This window comes from Rosa rugosa, chromosome 4 (genome assembly GCF_958449725.1).
Source record: "Rosa rugosa chromosome 4, drRosRugo1.1, whole genome shotgun sequence".
NCBI lineage: Eukaryota > Viridiplantae > Streptophyta > Magnoliopsida > Rosales > Rosaceae > Rosa > Rosa rugosa.
Window position 1 is genome coordinate 13,255,785 of NC_084823.1, and position 17,729 is coordinate 13,273,513.

General features: G+C 38.0%; 3 protein-coding genes and 1 pseudogene across 7 annotated transcripts; 1 reads left to right on the plus strand and 3 right to left on the minus strand.

Annotated features, from left to right (window-relative positions):
• On the plus strand, positions 1–1,758 carry LOC133741980 (disease resistance protein RUN1-like). Of its 2 annotated transcripts, none has more exons than XM_062169683.1 (2): positions 1–409; positions 511–1,758. In XM_062169683.1, the coding sequence occupies exon 2, from the start codon at positions 770–772 to the stop codon at positions 1,586–1,588; it is 819 nt and encodes a 272-aa protein (XP_062025667.1). In that variant the 5' UTR covers positions 1–409; positions 511–769; the 3' UTR covers positions 1,589–1,758. The 2 variants fall into 2 exon arrangements, with proteins under 2 accessions (XP_062025667.1, XP_062025668.1); XM_062169684.1 differs by having other exon boundaries at positions 511–1,754.
• A 179-nt stretch (positions 1,759–1,937) lies between these two features.
• Positions 1,938–4,193, minus strand: LOC133744373 (TMV resistance protein N-like; annotated as a pseudogene).
• A 998-nt stretch (positions 4,194–5,191) lies between these two features.
• Positions 5,192–7,950, minus strand: LOC133706790 (riboflavin synthase). Of its 3 annotated transcripts, none has more exons than XM_062132332.1 (2): positions 7,070–7,950; positions 5,192–5,209 (listed from the first exon to the last, which is right to left on the minus strand). In XM_062132332.1, the coding sequence occupies exon 1, from the start codon at positions 7,907–7,909 to the stop codon at positions 7,070–7,072; it is 840 nt and encodes a 279-aa protein (XP_061988316.1). In that variant the 5' UTR covers positions 7,910–7,950; the 3' UTR covers positions 5,192–5,209. The 3 variants fall into 3 exon arrangements, with proteins under 3 accessions (XP_061988316.1, XP_061988315.1, XP_061988314.1); XM_062132331.1 differs by having other exon boundaries at positions 5,197–5,215; XM_062132330.1 differs by lacking the exon at positions 5,192–5,209 and adding an exon at positions 5,733–6,305.
• A 722-nt stretch (positions 7,951–8,672) lies between these two features.
• LOC133706864 (tubulin-folding cofactor E) lies at positions 8,673–16,019 on the minus strand. Of its 2 annotated transcripts, none has more exons than XR_009844761.1 (16): positions 15,620–16,019; positions 15,372–15,542; positions 14,678–14,724; positions 14,162–14,308; positions 13,974–14,048; positions 13,467–13,576; positions 13,143–13,285; positions 12,991–13,052; positions 12,181–12,288; positions 12,062–12,096; positions 11,093–11,155; positions 10,893–10,984; positions 10,737–10,813; positions 10,567–10,644; positions 9,203–9,355; positions 8,673–9,067 (listed from the first exon to the last, which is right to left on the minus strand). XR_009844761.1 is itself a non-coding variant. In XM_062132412.1 (16 exons), the coding sequence occupies exons 1-15, from the start codon at positions 15,927–15,929 to the stop codon at positions 9,257–9,259; spliced, it is 1,617 nt and encodes a 538-aa protein (XP_061988396.1). In that variant the 5' UTR covers positions 15,930–16,018; the 3' UTR covers positions 8,673–9,067; positions 9,215–9,256. The 2 variants fall into 2 exon arrangements, 1 of the variants encoding a protein (XP_061988396.1); XM_062132412.1 differs by having other exon boundaries at positions 9,215–9,355; positions 15,620–16,018.
• Positions 16,020–17,729: the final 1,710 nt, after the last annotated feature.

Genomic DNA, 17,729 nt, shown 5'->3' on the forward strand with positions numbered 1-17,729 from the left:
AAATTCAAAGTAAAGATGCATTAACTTTGGTCTTATATCAGGTACTGGTTTGCACTCACCTAATGAACTTCTTCTATTGATCATGCAGGCTACAGAACGAATTGAAAGTATAAAGCTAGACTTGTGCAACTCAAAAGATGTATACATAAACACTAAATCTTTTAATAAAATGACGAGACTAAGATTGGTCAGAATCGATTACAGTTTGGATCGGCTTCTCCCTGCGATTCCAAGTGCAGACCTTAAACAATATGTGAGTGGGGACTTGAAGTTTCTCTCTGATGAGTTGAGGCTTCTCTGCTGGCACGGATGCCCTTACTCATCATTGCCATCCAACTTTAGGCCGAGGAATCTTATCGACCTTGACTTGCGTTTTAGTCACATTCAACGACTTTGGGAAGGAACAAAGGTGCAATCATAACTTTCTTTCAAGTGATAAGTATTCGTTTGGACAGGGCTTGCTTGAATCATCAATTAACACATGTTTTGTTGCCTGTTCTAACTATGCAGCTCATGAAAATGTTGAAATTCGTCAATTTAAGTCGCTCTATATACCTTGACAGAATCCCTGACTTCAGTGAGGCGATAAATCTGGAGAAACTAATTCTCGATGGTTGCTCAAGTTTGGTTGAGGTTCATCCATCCATTTCAGCTCTTCAAAACCTTGTTGTCTGTACTTTAAATGGGTGTGAAAAACTTCAGGACTTTCCGAGCAGCATTCGTATGAAATCTCTCAAGATTTGAGAAGTTTCCAAAGATTTCAGAAGCTATGGAGGAGCTATCAGAGCTTTGTCTAGATGGGACTGCAATTAAAGAATTGCCCTCATCAATTGAACTGCTTCAGGGCCTTGAACTTTTAAGTATGAGAAACTGCAGAAGCCTTGTCCGTCTTCCACACAAAATATGTAATTTGGCAAACCTTCAACAGCTCTATCTGGCTGGGTGCTCGAAACTCCATAACTTGCCTAGTAACTTCGGTAATTTGGAATCCTTGACAGACCTGGAGGTACAAGATAGTGGTATAAAACAACTTCCATTCTCTGTACTACATTTGAGCAAGCTTAAGGGGGATGCATTATCATGTATTGGATGTAAACAAATGACGACACCCTTTTCGGCATGGCCATCATCAGTTGAAAAATGTTCTAGTTACTCTGTTCTGGTACATCTTGATTTAAGTGACTGCAATCTGTTGGAAATATCAAATGGTATTGCTCATTTGTGTTCCCTGGAAACATTAAAGATGTGCAGAAACAATTTGGAGAGCTTACCTGCAACAATGAGTCAACTTGGTCGCCTAACACATCTCGAATTGGAGGCTTGCAAGAGGCTGAAATCAATTCCACAGCTTTCATCAAGTGTGAAGTACATAGATGCTCATGATTGCACAGCTTTAGAGTCAGTGTCAACGCCAAATCCCCCGTACGAAAAGAATCTTTGGTTCACATTTTCTAACTGCTTCCCGCTGGTACAAACAAATCTATTTATAGATGTTGTGGAAACTCATTCTTATCATCAGGTTCGTATCTTTTCCTCAGTCACACACATTGACGATTTGACACACACGCAAACAGAGTTAACCAAATGAAGTTGACCCTTGTTTGAATTATATAGGGTGATCTGCAACCTCTTTCCTTTTACATGTGTCTTCCACTCTTCCTGGAAGAGAAATTCCAGCTTGGTTCAGCCATCAGTGTAGGGGATCCTCAATCACTGTGCAGCTACCACCCAATTGTTTCCATGATAACTTTCTGGCATGGGATTTTCTATCTGCGTTGCTTGTAATTAACTTTGAGGAAGCTTGTAATTATCCTTCTGATCTATCTGCTCTATGTTCTTGCACAGCCAAAGGAAATCATGGGGAGCACAGTTTTCAGTTGCTCCATCCGGGCTTCCGAACTGACAGATTGTTTGAGTTGGATCACATGTTTTGGTATATGTTCCATGGTTTGAATATCACCTAATTGAAGAAGGAGACCCGGTCAACGAAGGCTATTTCACTGAGGTCACATTTTATAGTTAGTTTGTAGTAGGAGATTTCGGTCAAAGCTGGAACTATGACCCTACATGTCTGAAGCTTTCTATCTAGTAAAGATATCACATATGATCCAAGAGCAATTTATTCTTAATGGATATGTAATTATGTATACATGTATAGATCGATAACTAGATATACTCACCGTATTTTGAGTTAACAACCTCTGAATATCTTTGTTACTCCACAGCCTACTGGGTTTCCCGTGCTCCTTAATAGACTGCTGTCGGACAATTTCCCAACCCATTCTCTGTAGCAATTTATGCATCTCAAGCTTATTGTCACGAGTGACACTTACAAGAGCTCTATTAACTAGAACTCTTAATCCCCTTTTGGGAAAGAAGCCACAACTGTCCAGAATTTTGGTTACGTAGTCTTTCTCCATTCCTTTGAAGAAACATGATATATCTAGAAAAATTTCCTTCTCTGAATCATTTAGTACCTCAAAACTTGTTATAAGATCATCGTGAATTCTTTCCAACACATCTTCCCATTCACATACACTTTTGTTATGAAGAGAAGATCCCATAACCCTAAGTGCTAGAGGCAGACCTTGAGCATATTCCACAGCATGCCTTGAGAGTTCATCATACTCTCCTGTGGGCTGGTTTATACTCTCCTGGAAGAATTCCTCAAGAGTTCAAGAGCTTCATCGTCACTTAACAACTTTGGCACATATGTCTCATCAACTCTACTCAGTGCTTGTAGATCTCTGCTTGTTATAATAATTTTACTTCCAGGACCAAATGAATGTTGCTTCCCAAGTAAGGCTTCAATCTGGGCAGTGTTTTCCACATCATCCAGAACAAGCAAAACTTTCCTGTTACCCAGCCTTTCCATCATCATCTTTGAGCCTCTACTCAAAGTGCCTACACTTCGCACTTTTTCCTTCAATATCCTAGATAGCAGTTCTTCTTGCATTTGTACCGCATCATTCTTCATGAAACGTTCCTTGACATTTTCAAATTTTCAAGAAAGCAACTGTGCTCAAATTGACGAGCGATTTTGTCATAAACAGCTCTAGCAATGGTTGTTTTGCCAATGCCAACCATTCCCCATATTCCAACAACGCGAACATCATATATTCCATGACATAATAGCAAATCCATTTCTTTTATGCGGGAATTCATTCCAACCAAGCTATTGGCTTTTGATGACCAGACGTGGACCAATTCATTAACATGTATTACTATCTCCTCAACAAGCTTGGCATCATCTCTGCAAAAATTGAAAACAGTATTGTAAAGAAATAGAATATATATGTGATGCAAAATGTGGCACAATCTAGTTCAACTCTTCAACATTTACTATAACAGTAAGCACCTCTAATTAAAACTAATTAAACTGTAAGCCAATATTAAAAAATCTAACTAATAGTAAGCCTAAATAATCTGAAAACTAAAATTGGTAATTTAAGAGTATGAAGAAAGATTACTCATATTTTCTCGAATCCCAGCAAGATAAAATTGTGACTCTAGTTAGAGCAGACTTCCAGCTCTCCACCTCTTCCTTGTTGGTATTAGAACTGTTTTCATGTTTCGCAAAAGCGTCTGTGAAGCTTCCCTTCAAATTACGAACATCAAATGGATCTACTTCGTAGAAAATAGGCACCACTATTTGCTTCTTTATATCCATACATTTCAGGATTCTGACGAACTCTTTCAAGCACCATGTGGAAGAAGCATAGTTTTCAGAGAAAACTACAATCGAAATCCTTGAATCTTGAATAGCTTGTTCTAGCATTGATAGGTTGTTGCCTTTTCCAACCTCTTCAGAATCTATAAAGGTGTTGATTTCTTTCTGCTCCAGAGCTTTGTAAAGATGACCAACAAAGATTTTGCGAGTGTCGTCTCCCCTAAAATTCAGAAAGACATCATAGGTCGTAGGACTAGTGCAAGATACAATCTTATATTTCTTTCGATCATAACGACGAGATAAGATTTCAATCAATTTATTACTTATATCTTGTGCAATGTCTTCAATAAGCTTGGAATCATTTCTGCAAAACAGTACTGTGAAGGATCTCAGCAAGACATAATGTCACACAATTGTGTCAAAAGGTAATGCAATGCACATTGAAACATCTTAATTAACCTGCACTAATAAAGAGAAGCCTAGAGCTGCTAGAGTAATGTAGAACATGATCTAGAATGATCATGTAAGTGTAGTAAAATCTAGAGTTAGCAGTCAAGTATGGGATGGTTTACAACTATGCATTAAGTTGTGGTTAATAACTAACCACAAACAAATGTCAGTGGTGTTAGTAGTCCATCAAGGTCGGTTGAAACATGTATAAATACGTAAGCTCTCTTGTAAAATGTAATGAATCAAGCAAGTGAAGTAAGTAATCAAGAAGCAATACAAGAGAAAATTAAGAAGCATTGCTGTCTCCTCTGTTTCAAATCACTTCCTCCTAAAACATTTGTCCTGGTAACATTAAGTCCCAAACACCTGCCCCTAAATACTTTTTCTTTAAACACTCGGTCCTAAGCCCACCACTACTTCACTCTTCGACGTCAATCCTAACAGTAAAATCAAAGCAACTAATTTCAACAGTTTGCTATAAAGATCAAAATAGGATATTCAGTTAAATTATATAAATGTAGATTACAACACGTTACAAAAAAATTAGCTGTGGAACAAAGTAATACATACTTGTAATCTCGGGAATCCCAGCCAGATAAATTCGTTGTTCTAGTTATAGAGCAGAAGACCAGCTTTGCAGCTCTTTCTCGTCAACGTTGTGTTTATGTTCATCAAGTGCTTTGGCGAAACTTCCCTTTAGTTTGCGAATATCAGAGGGATCGACTTGGTATAAAATAGGCTTCTGGTCCTTAGTATCCATGCATTCCAAAATTTTGACTAGTTCTCTTAAGCATACAAATTTTTTTATACATTTCCCGGCATGTTTGATGTATTTAGAATGGCATTTGGCGAGCAGAATTTGCATTGAGGTGTTGTTTTGCTTTTGTCCAAGTATTTCAAATTTGAAATTGGCTGCTGTTATCGATTGATTGTGTTGTGTAGAATTTGTGATTGCCTGTTGGTTGAAAATGAATTCTGAAAATCCCACAAATCCACCAAACAGTACACAAGCCACTAGCGATGAACCAAACAACACTCCTATTCCGAGTGTGGAGCCCAGTCCACCTGAACTTGGAGGAGGAGCTCCTCCTGTACCTTGCGTTACAAAGAGGAAACCAGCTAAGAATGCTTCTAATGTGTGGAATTATTTCAATAAGTTAGATGAGAATGGTGAGGATCCTAGATGCATTTGTAAGTGGGACAAATTATGTTTGTGATCCAAAGGAAACAATGCAAACGGATTCCCCATCTTTAAGATTCAAGAGTTAATCAGATTCCCAATTGGAAATTTGAAATGTGTATGCTTCACATACAAAGAATGAAATATTAGCATATCCATTAGTAATATGTATTAGCAACATCTAAGCACATACCTTAACTACCACATTTTCTGGGTCTACCACCCGACCTGAACTAGAGTACACAATTGGATCTGAGCAACTTAATCCTCTTCCATATCACCCTTTAAAAGTTCAGTTTTGCTCTAAGAAATAGCCAAGCAGTCTTTTTATTTCTTCAGTATGCTTGTCACAGAGCCAACGAAACAGAATTTCTAAACCTCATTGATGATTTGTGATTTAAATAAGTAAAAGGTGTAAAACCAACCACAACAAGGCAAAAAAAAAAATTTATTTACCATCTTCTGATCAAATCTAAAGTTCTTCATTTTACTCAATCATCATGATCGAGCTAATAATGAAGGTTTCCAGTTGTACACACATTACAATCTGAACACAAGATAAAGTGAACTTTACAACTCATTAGGCTGACATTCTTCTGCCAAAAAGATCACTCAACTCACCCCAAAACTGATCCTACAAGTTCTACAACGGAAGAAAGTGACTGAATCCAATGCAGGATAATCTTACAGTCAAAGACCAGCAACTAGATTCTTGACAAGAGCAACGTGATTACCTCAACTAATTAAAAGAAGATCATCCTCTACAAAACATTATTAAAGAAGATTTCACGAGGACAAAATACTTGAGATTTGCAATTTCCAAAGGCTCAGTGGTGGGGTGTGGTGACAGCAGGAGAAATTATTTCATTGTCTATCCCCTCTAGCACAACTTTGGGGATAAAGAATGGGACAGATCATCTGATGCTTTCAGAAAAGAGTCAAAAGACTCCATATTTCACTTTCTGAAATTGCACAAACTACTGTTCCTCTCCATGCTTTGAACCACTGATCTCAGAACCAACAAAAACAACAAGAAGCATACAGAAATTTAAAACAAATCAACAAGAAGACAGAAATCTAGAATAAATCATAACAGTTCAACAAAATTAATGATAGAAATAAGAAAAAGAGAAACAAGTAAAATCAATGAAATCTATATATAGAGAAAAATGAACATGAAAGAGACTAATATTACTGTGAATGAAAGTGTTGGTAACTACTATAACATGAAAGTCACCCGCCAACCAGGGAACCATTTTTTTTTAAATAGCTTGTCATCCAGTGGCGCTTAAATGATTTCTAAATAGAATCAGCAATCCTTTTCAACCGACTTCACACTTGCCACTCCTCTTATATATAATAATCTTCAAAGTGGAGTGCAAGTGTTAAGTGGATTGAAATGTGGAGCGATTAGTGTGAAAATCACTTCACATGAGAACATCACCAGATCAAACACCACGCTATCCCTTCAATTTTTGCACTGACCTCAGGGGGTAATCTTGTTTGCCTAGTTACTCTACATGTAGGAATTTTTAACCAAGGATCATCCCACACATATGCAATGCACAAATCATGTCTTATAAATGCTTCCTACTAGATAGTAGATATGCCCAAATATCACAGCTGCATTAAGTCTTACAGTACACACATTGAATTAACAAACAGCTGCCCAAAATCTAATCCTATCACACATATATCATTCTATCTGAAACATCAAAAACAACAAAGAATCATATCGGCATTGCAGAAAAGAAACCATATCGGAGTACCTATTTCGACTTGATGGAGTCAACAAACCCACTACTGAGAAGCCTCTCCACATATTTCCCCAGTATATCAACCTCCAAATTCACCTTCTGCCCAACCTTCTTCAAAGGAATCACCACCTTCTGCTGAGTATAAGCCACCAGCATGAAATTGAAGCACTCTTCATCATCAAACACATCCACCACAGTCAGACTAGTCCCATCCACAGCTATATACCCTTTCGGCACCACATACTTGAGTATCTCCTTCGTCGTCTTCACCTTGATCCACATCGAATCCTCCTCCGGCACCATCGACACTATCTCGCCGGTGCCGTCCACGTGTCCCTGCAAGAAATGCCCGCCCATCCGGCTCGTCGGCAGCACCGCCCGCTCCAGATTCACCAGCGAACCCGGCTCGAGCTCCACCAGCGAGGTCTTCCGCAGCGTCTCCGGCGCCAGGCCGACGGTGAAATGAGAGGCGTCGAATTCCGTGACGGTGAGGCAGGTGCCGTTGACGGCGATGCTGTCGCCGAGGCGGACGCCGTCGAGGACGGTGGCGGCGCCGATTCTCATGTCGAAGCCGCCGCCGTCGGAGGCGCCGAGCTGCTTGACTTCGCCCATTTCCTCGACGATTCCGGTGAAGAGGGACCGGATTGTGTTGCGGGGAGGAGATCGGAGATGGGTGAGGGGGGGTTTGGCGAAGAGGTTTAGAGCGGAGGGTTTGGAGAGGGGGTTGAAGGTGAATCTGGCTAGGGTTTTGGAGGAGATGGTGTAGAAGGTGTTTAGGGTTGCCATTGTTGGACCAGAGGAGGAGGTTTGAGGAGTTGGTGAGAGTGAAGTGAGAGAGAAACTAACTGCCATTCTTAGCGCTGGAGGGAAATGACGAGCACCTAAAACCCTTGTGAGGGTTTTATAAATGACTCATCGGTACATCAATATATCGATACATTAAAAATGTAAGAAGACTAGTTTGATTTAGAGGTAGACTGACTCAATGATGCGTACTCAAGAAGAGTAATTTGTCTATCCTTGGGTATTTATACGAGAATGTTACATTGTCTCTTGCAGACCTACCTGGCTCTACACTTCATCATGTGTATCGTGAAGCTAATGAAGCGGCTCACCGTTTGGCTCGTCAAGCTCTTAATTCTGCTAGTCCTGAATCTTGGTTTACAACACCTCCGGCTATTATATCGGATGTGTTATTTGTTGATTGTAAACATATTTGATTATAATAAAAGTTGTTGTCTCCTCTTCAAAAAAAAAAAAAAAAAAAAAAAAAAAACAAAGAAGACTAATTTGGTTCCTATACATTACGTACTCAAGAAACCTAGTTTGATTTTAAAATAGAACTCAATGATGCATTCGTATGTTGCTATATCGCAGAACTTTCTGTCTGTAAAATTCAATCTTACAAAAAATGCAATGTGGAACATTAAAGTTCAAAGGAATTGAAATTTTAGGGTTGGCCGGCAATCACATTAGTGAAACTGTCAAAGCTTACGAGTGATTTAATTGCCAACTTGCGGCTGTGGTAGTTGAGATCAAATTGGGATTAGCATTAGCAAACAAACTATCTCAAATTATCTCATTGCTATGTTCCCAAATTCTCCAACAGGAAAAATTATCTCAATTTTATCTGCAAGTGTTTTTATAACCTTGCTGACTTTAAAACAAAGGGTAAATTCATCTTAGGTACTCAGGATCAAGGCATCCTAATGCAAAAGAACGAGTGCGTTGATACAGTTTTACAAACATGTGGTGCTTGAACGCTCCACATAATTTTGACCTGCTTCTTTGCAAATTCAAGACGTCTTGATGCAAAAGTATGAACTACGAAGTCAGGACAACAGTGGCCGAATGTAAATGAATTCAAGTCACTACTTCCTGGCAACCTTGTTGTCTCATGGAATGAGAGTACATGTAGTTTGAAAATGTTTCAGAAAACAGATTGGCAGTGACTATCTAGCTTTTGGAGATGCTAAAATCTTATCTTGTTAGCTGATGCCACCAGAAAACCTGTAATAGATATTTCAATTGTTAGAGTATGTACTGGAGTCAGAGAAATAAAGGAAAATAAACAGTGAAAGGCATAATATAGTGCATATCACCCCTGCACATGCAAAAAGAAAATATCAGGGAAGATATCATTACCTGCACACACACCTTAAAATTTGCAACAGACATGTCCCAAGTCTTTGGATTCTCTTAACTCTCTTCATCCACAAGAATGGTTGATTCATTGCCAATCCCAAGGTCTGTCAAACTCTGCATTTCATCATCTAGCAACATTGGCAAAGGAGAACCCTGAAAGTATAGAAGTTATTTAGCTGTATATGAATGTGGTCAAGCAATCAATGTAGTAGAGCAACTTTTGAGCTTATATAATGTTAAAACAGTGGAAACACGAATGGCACGTCTATTATATCTTATCAGAAGTTCCTACCTTCCATTACACCAATTATAAGTAATATCACCCTTGCACTCTCCAACTTCACAGAACCTTGCATTAAATCACAACCTTCAAATAATTTACTATTCTTTTGCTGTTCAACAGCTTAAGTTTGCACCAAAGTTGCTTCCCTTTAACAGTAGCTTTATCCCATCCCATTTGCTACATCACAGACCTCAATCACAGGAATGGCCAGTAGCCACTCCCCTTGAACTATTCCTATTAGGAGCTCTTTACAACAAGTTGTGCTGCAGAGTTCCCTATTTCCCATAATGTCAATACATGGACCGGATGCTCTGTGGTAGCTCAAAGCGTGTTCAGTTGCACGAGGACTTACCAGATGAAATTTCCACTATTCATCTTGCTGGTCTTTCCCATAATCCTGGGAGGTGGACAAACGAAAAAAAAAAAGGCTTTGTAGTCTCAAACAACCTAGGGCTTGATTGAGAAATTATCCATGCTTTTGATTTTAATCTCAGTGATCATGATTCCACTCATTTTCTTTGTTATACCTCTCCAGGGATGATTAAACTGTTATTTCACCTGAAGTTACAATTGCAGCAACAGCTTGAGGTGAATGATCTTGGCTCTCTTAACTATATTTATTGGCATTGAAGTAACCTATCCTCCCAAAGACTCTTTCACGCATTATCTGAAGCTTGCCAGCATCTTTATCCTCCATTCCTTCGACCCAGTTCACCAACACCTTCACAAAATACCCCACTTGTTTGCTTTCTCATTTGAGCCTCCTAATGCTTGTTGCTGTCAAGTTGTTTGAGGATTTAAAGAGTGGAAAGCTATTTTTTTTTTTTTAGTGTAGTGCAGGCCTGTTGGGTTTTCTCTGTTTAAGTTACTCGCCCTTCTGTGCTCATATCTAGACATGATTTTCTCTTTTCCTATAGCACTTCTTATCTATGTTCAACGAGATTGGCATCTTTCTAGATTAATTTTGGAAAGTAATTAAAAGAAAGCAGTAGGAATGACATACTATCCTCATCAAGAATTTATGCATATAGTTTGAATCGACAATAACAAATAATATATACTGCAATAAGGGCGAGCAAACCTCTTCTTGAAGAAACAATTTCAACTTCATAGACTTCAGCTTGAAAAAGCTTTCACAGAGAATTTTTAGCTTACCAACCTACAAAAATAAATAGATGTATTGTTTTAGAGATATATCCAACAACATATAGAATTCTTGAAAGGGGAGGAGAGATAGAAAGAAAGACTAACCGTTGTGGTGCCTGGAAGTTTCTTCACCAAAGAGGGCTTCTCACCTATTGATGCTCCCACGCATTTCAGAGTAACAGCTGCATAATTTTAAATTATTTTTTTACTGTTATATAAGTAAATAAAAATAGCTCGTAATTAAAAAATTATAATTCCTACATAGAAGCCCTGTAGCCATCTTTTGAGGGCCTGCTGCTCCCACCAATGGCTTTTCGTCCTCAATTCCATGCAAAACCTTGAGCTCAGCAAACCTGTAAATAACCATAGGTTTATGAAAATTAAGCATGTCCTATCCCTTTGTCATCCTTTTTGCCCCAAAAGTAAACGAAAAAAAAATAAAAATAAAAATAAAGAGAGACCTTGGATGAAGCAGCTTGATTTCTTGAATATTTCCTTGCTTTGACATAACTAACCGGACATACCTGCAGAATAAAACAATTTCACTTCTGAGACAATAATTCATATATGAAGAAATTGCTTGCACATAGCCTAACTAACTAAGATCCCTTAATAACTAAAGATCTCTACCGCAGTCACCACCAAGATATCATGACTTTGCAAATAATAAATTTTAAGGAATGCTGTAACCAATGAGTGTGTAGTCTGATGAGATCAGAAAACAAAAGATTGAAATTGACTTGAAAGATTTAAGTGGCAAAGGCCTATTATAAAGTAAGCAGGGATGTTGTTACTCAAGGTCAAACAGTCAAACTGTATAGAAAGGGAGGCTAAGTTTTGAAATGACAATTGGTTCATATCTTTAGTATCCATCATTGACAAGTTTCAAGAAAGGGTCACCAGGAACACCACAAAAGTGGCTTTGAACCAAAGCATATGAAGATTTAGAAATCTTTTATCAGCCTCGAGCAAAACTGAAGGAAGAGCTCAGACCTTGAACCGAATATACAAATCAATTCTTGATGCAAAGAGAGATGCTCAATCACGTCACTATTATGGTGACGCAATACTGAAAAGTTTATTTTCTTTAACTGAACTGTATGTCAGCAAGTCCAGATTCAATAGGGGGGAAATCATGTGCCAGTGAAGCGACAGTGTGCAATAGAGAAGGCACAATAAAAACATATGTTCTGATGCACATGGTTTTTAAAATAGAAGATATTCATTTTCAGCAATGCTATGACATCACTAAATATACAAATACATTGGCATACAGTTAGCCACTTAGCCTGAGGGTGAGACTAGCTGGTACTGGCAAAAAACAAGTAATCCCTAGATGAATGCAGAACTACAGAACCTAAAAAAATCCAAAATAACATTGTGCATTTCAATGGTAAACATCGGCTCCCACTGGGAAGGAAAAGACGTACCGAATTTCGGACTCTTTTCTTTCACGAGAAGTAACCTAAAAGTATGTCAAACAAAATTACATCAGATTTATTAAATTTATCAGACAAAAAAAGGAAGCATATAGAACTCCATGATTTACCTCACTCCCATTCAACATTTCAACTTTTCCTAAGCGGGCAACCAAAACAAATCTTGGGATACCACCCTGTCCTGGATCAGCCACTGGATTCCCAGAAAGTCTGACATCCTTTTGTACCAGAAGAAGAAGAAGAAGAAGAAGAAGAATAAGAAAAACTCAAAGTAGAAAACAACAAAGATTTAGTGATCTACATTGTGTGAAAGATGTGATGCAGGTTGATATTCACAAATATTGAAAAACAGATCGATTAATCAATTTAGTTGAAAGTTGAAACATTGGCCCATGTAGCAGGCACGGCAAGACCCCACCTCCCTCTTTGTTAAAGGGAAGCTCGTGAGTTCGACTCCTAAAAGTCTAGATAGTTCACCCACAATATAAGGGTGTATGTGGTGTTGTCCCTATCATTTATAAAGAAACTAACTATATTTTCAGAAGAATAAGAGATGAATAAAGTATGCAACTAGATATATTAGGGTCAAGTGGGGTTTGAAGACCAGCAGAAGGAAGAACCCTAACATGGCACAGTACTGAAGGCTGTCAAGTATTTATATAATACCGAACATTAATGAAAAATGAAAGCTGTTGGATCATCTAGAGTATAAAACAGAAAGAAGTAATTAGAGGCAAGGAAAGATTTTGAAGAATTTTTATATATGCATGATCTACCAGTTGCAATTTTTAATTTACTAATGAACATAACGCAGAATCAGGTCCATTAAATATTGCAGAAAATGCAGAAGGCAGCCCACTGAAAGTAACAGGTTTATTTATATCACAGTACAAAAACTAACTCTCATAACTCAACCTTACCACCAATTGTGGGAATGAGTTCAGTGCATCAATAGAAGTAGGGTCCTCAATGGTATTGCCTCCTGGAGAACATAATGAGGAAGGAACAAGTCAATATAACAATAGCAAATAGAGGTTGCTACAGTCCCGATAGAAGAGTTATGGTAAGTTACCAAGAAGAAGGCAACGCAAATTTTGAAATGGCTTATGCCCTTTTTCATGCGATTCATGACCATTGAGCAGCTCAAGCATCATGCCAACATCAGGATAAAAGACATGGTTCAAATTGTTATTGTCCAAATGCAACTGCTCCAAGCTGTATGCAGAAACCACTTTCTAAGAATTGTAAATAAAACACCTCAACCATATTTTTTCAAGTTAACCTTCTACATTTTTTTTTTTCAGGATTAACCTAAAATACGTTCAATCCCCATACTTTCAAACTTTCCAAGAAAATTAGTTCTGAGGAAAAAAAAAAAAACAACATGATTGCTAACCTTGGTAGCTGTGAAAGTTTCAAGATTTCATTCCAATCAGTTATACAATTGTCGTCCAAATTCAGTAGCCGCAAATAATCAAATCCCTGAACTGTTGAAGAAGATGCAGGCTGGAAAAGAAAGGAGACCAAAAACAGATTATATGGGCAAAATGCAGCAAGTTGTTTGAAATCTTAAAAACAACAAAAGAAAATCAAACAAAATCTAGAAAAAAAAAAAAAAGCGTAGATTTGAAACCCAGAAGCTTCTAATAGTTAGAAATGAACGTACTGCTAACATTTCCTTAGAACTTAAAGGGCAACCTACTTATCCATCTACCATGTTTGCTTAACGCAGGTACTTTTGTTTGATGTAGGTATTCTAAGGTGTAACATCTTTCTTTAAGATAATAACAGAAACAAAAATGCATGTATAGAAACTTATTCTCTATTCTTCGTTTTCTATGACTTTGGATCAAACTATTTAATGTGGATAACCATAAGCATCAAGAACTTTACAAGATTTTACCTCTATTGTGCTTATATGATTGGCCATAAGATGTAGTTCCTCAATTGCTGGCAATGAATGTTTGAGTACTTCTACCTGCCACATCAAACTGACAATATTTAGCAATTTGATACAGAAAAAAATAAACTGCAAAGAAATATAAAGGACAAAAGATAGGAAAATAGTATTAAGTGTAAGGAAATGGGCACCTGTGTCCAATTTATGCCAACATTGTTTAATACTAAAATACGGATGCTTTTCAAATGCGGCAACCCAACAATATCATGTGACATTAAATTGTAAGATAAATTGAGGGCAACAAGATCAGGCAGCTGTTCACAGATAGTGCCAACATCCTGCAAGCAAGGATAAACCCAAAGATAGTAAAGCTCAACCCGAAAGCAAGTTAGAAACAGAAGATTTAAAGAATAAGTATGTTCTATCAAACCACAAACCCTAATAACTTCCACTCAAGTCCATCAAATTTTGAATATATTGCCACTCAGCTACATTAAATTTGAATGGTAAACTAGATTTCAGTCTGAGTGGTAAAGTGGCAAAATGGGTACTAGATTTGATGTGGGCTCCCAAAAACATTTAATTTACCATTCAAATCCATTAAACACTATAAATCTAATGTTTTTGACACACTAAAACTGTTTCTCTGTTACAGGTGAAAAGAAAAGGAGAAAAAAAAATAAGGTAAATGTGGATGATACATATACCTTCCACTCTGAAATTAGATTTCCAGTCAAGTCAAGCTCCTTCAAATCTGCAATCAAACATCAAAACTATTTTGGTTTTGGATACTTATAGCGCACAAAATTCAAAATAAAAAACAATTAATGTGGCTGGATGTGCAAAGTATACAGCAACAAAGGCACAAGTCAGAGCACTAAGAAAAGATGCATCCTACAGATCACTTTCAGCTGAAGGGAGACAGAAACAAAACGATAAATGCCAATAGGCCAATAGATATGTGACTAGTTGGCTGCCTCCCTTTGTTGTATGCTTAAGGGAAATGATATAAATTTTTGTATGCCAATGTGCATATAGAAAATCATATATAGATGTATTTAGGATAGATTTGAACACATAACACGCACACATCCCTTTTCAATCCATATTAAAAGAGAACTACTCACAAGTCATGAAAATGGGACTAGAATGAAGAACTGAAAAACAGATGGCAACTGGAAAATGTACTTGGTTGTTTCAACTCTAGCAAATGCAACTACAATACCAATTCAACCTAATATCATAAACAAACTGATTGTTCTAATATCACGACGGATTGAACACAAAAGAACAAAGGTCAGCACTTAGTTATCAAAATTCGGAACTTCTTATCGGACACTCTAATGCATTTCTGTTAAATCAAAGCAATCAAGGTCATGATGATATATAAACCAAACTTACTTGGCACAACAGCACCAATTTCAGATGGGCCTCCAGGAGAGCTAACACCCAAGTAAGATGTTGATGCACTAGTCAACTCTTCGAAGCAACTCAGCTTGTCTTGAATCTTGTCTTTACCAACAAGCTGAACACTCACACGCTTGTTGCTCGCAGAAAGAACATACATTTCATCTACAACACAACAACGAACACGATCATCACAACCAGGAATGAGCCAAAAATGAAGAGAGTGATGAAACATGACATACCCTCTTCTTCTTGAGTGGTTTGGCCTCGATATCTGAGCTCAAGAGCTTGCAGCAATGAGATTCCAGAGCTGAGATTGTGGGGTCGAACAAAGGACCCAGATGTTTCAGACCTTGCGTGGAAGTAGTTGACGCCATTGACGGACCCATCATGCTTGCCGTCTCTGTTGTCCCAATCGACACCGACCCATGTGCCCGAGTAGCCCTCAACGGGTCCCAAGTACCTCACTGTTCCGATTCGGCGGGGGTCACCGACGGAGTGGACTCGCTGGCCGAGTTTGAAGTCTGGGTTTGATTCCGATGAGGGTTGCATTGCATTTCTGAAGATCAATAATTGTTGGAGATGATCGTCGCAGACTCGCAGTTGTGGCAAGAGTGAAAAGGGCAGTAAACTAAGCGGGACTGTATATAGTATATACTATACTCAGGGTTTTGATTTCGAACTGGTCCAATTCCAATGACTCGTAAAAAGTACAAAACATACTTGTTTGGAAACTAATTATACACGAGATTAGATTATCAAAATTATATTAAATTGAGAAGTATACACACCCTTAACTACTAATACACATTCTCTATTTAATACACTACTCATTTAATTTCGCATTCTAATCAGTATTAATTAAGCCAATAAGGCTTATGGTTAAATTTTCATAAACCCACAATTTACCCCTCTTTGATTATAGTCTAAAAATTTAACACATGAATGATAAAATAGTAAATATAATAGCAAACTGAATTGAAAGAAATTACCAAAAAAAAAAAAAATCTTAAACGTTTTGTTAACTGCAATGGCAGTTTTTTTTTTTTTTTTGGATTTGGCAGTTTTTTTTTTTTTGAAGAATATCATGTCGATATATTAATAAATCTCAGGCCAGAAATGACCATTACATATCCTCCCTCTACCATCTCTGGGTAGATAAATAGTTTGTGGTAGTAGCACAGTGATACATAGATTAGATCTAATCATTTGACGGTTCCACGCTCATAAGAGAGCCTATAAATTATTTACTACTACATAGTAAATAGGCTGAGTAAACTAGACTCGATGACGCTTACTAAAAAAAACTAGAAGCATAGCTCCCTAAACAAATAGGGAATTATTGGAATTAAATAGCAAAAAAACTATGTAAAACCTTAGTAGCCCAAAAAATAGCCCCAAAAAGCCCAACTCCAAGCCCAACAAAGACTGGCCTGACATGACCCAGTCCCCGTCCCTCACCCAGCAGCAGCACAATACCGGAAACCAGATGTACGCCGCCCGACCACGCCGTACACGACCGGTGTTACTCCGATCAACATCGCCCCTGCGCCTCCCAAACCACGAGCTACACTGAGTTACGTCAACCCAAGCCTCCACGACCCGCAGCATCCCGAACTCGCCCCACAGCGAATCCAATCCACCTCGACCCACAGTCACCGATCTCATCCCACCATGATCTGGTTTCGCCACAATCCGGCATTCCACGCACATAACCACTGCGCACACAGACGGAGCACCAGAGACCACTACCAAGACCACCATGCCAAGACTAGGAGCATAGAGCCTTCTGGAGAACTTTCCGAGCAATAGCATCAACACCCCGTCCGGCAGCCAACCGCAAAACATCAGCGAGGCCCGGAGGCCAACACCAACATCCGGGCGCCGCCGGACGAGATCGATTTTGAGAGAGCGGGAGAGCCGACTTTAGGGTTTCTAGGAGGAGTATCTAGAAAAAAATGTTGTTGGGAGATTAGGTTGGAGTTGGCCGTTTAAATAGAGAGATTACTTAATAAACAAAAAGTTATTCATAATTTCATAAAAAATAAACATTTTTTTTTATAGAAATTACTAAAACAAATAAAAACTCAAATAAATATTGTAGATACAAATAAAGTATAAAAAAAATTAAAAAGGCCAATTGACACACGCGTGAGCGTGTGTTAAGAGGCTAGTGTTTTATTAAATACACAACTCAGTATCTAAAATACTCTTAATCCCAAAAACCTTTTTTTTTTTTTGAATGAAAATGTCAACTCCATTAATAATAAGAAAAATTACAAAAGATAGATGTAGAAACTACATCAAAAATGAAAAAAGCGACAATAAAAGATTGAAAATAAAACCTAGCAT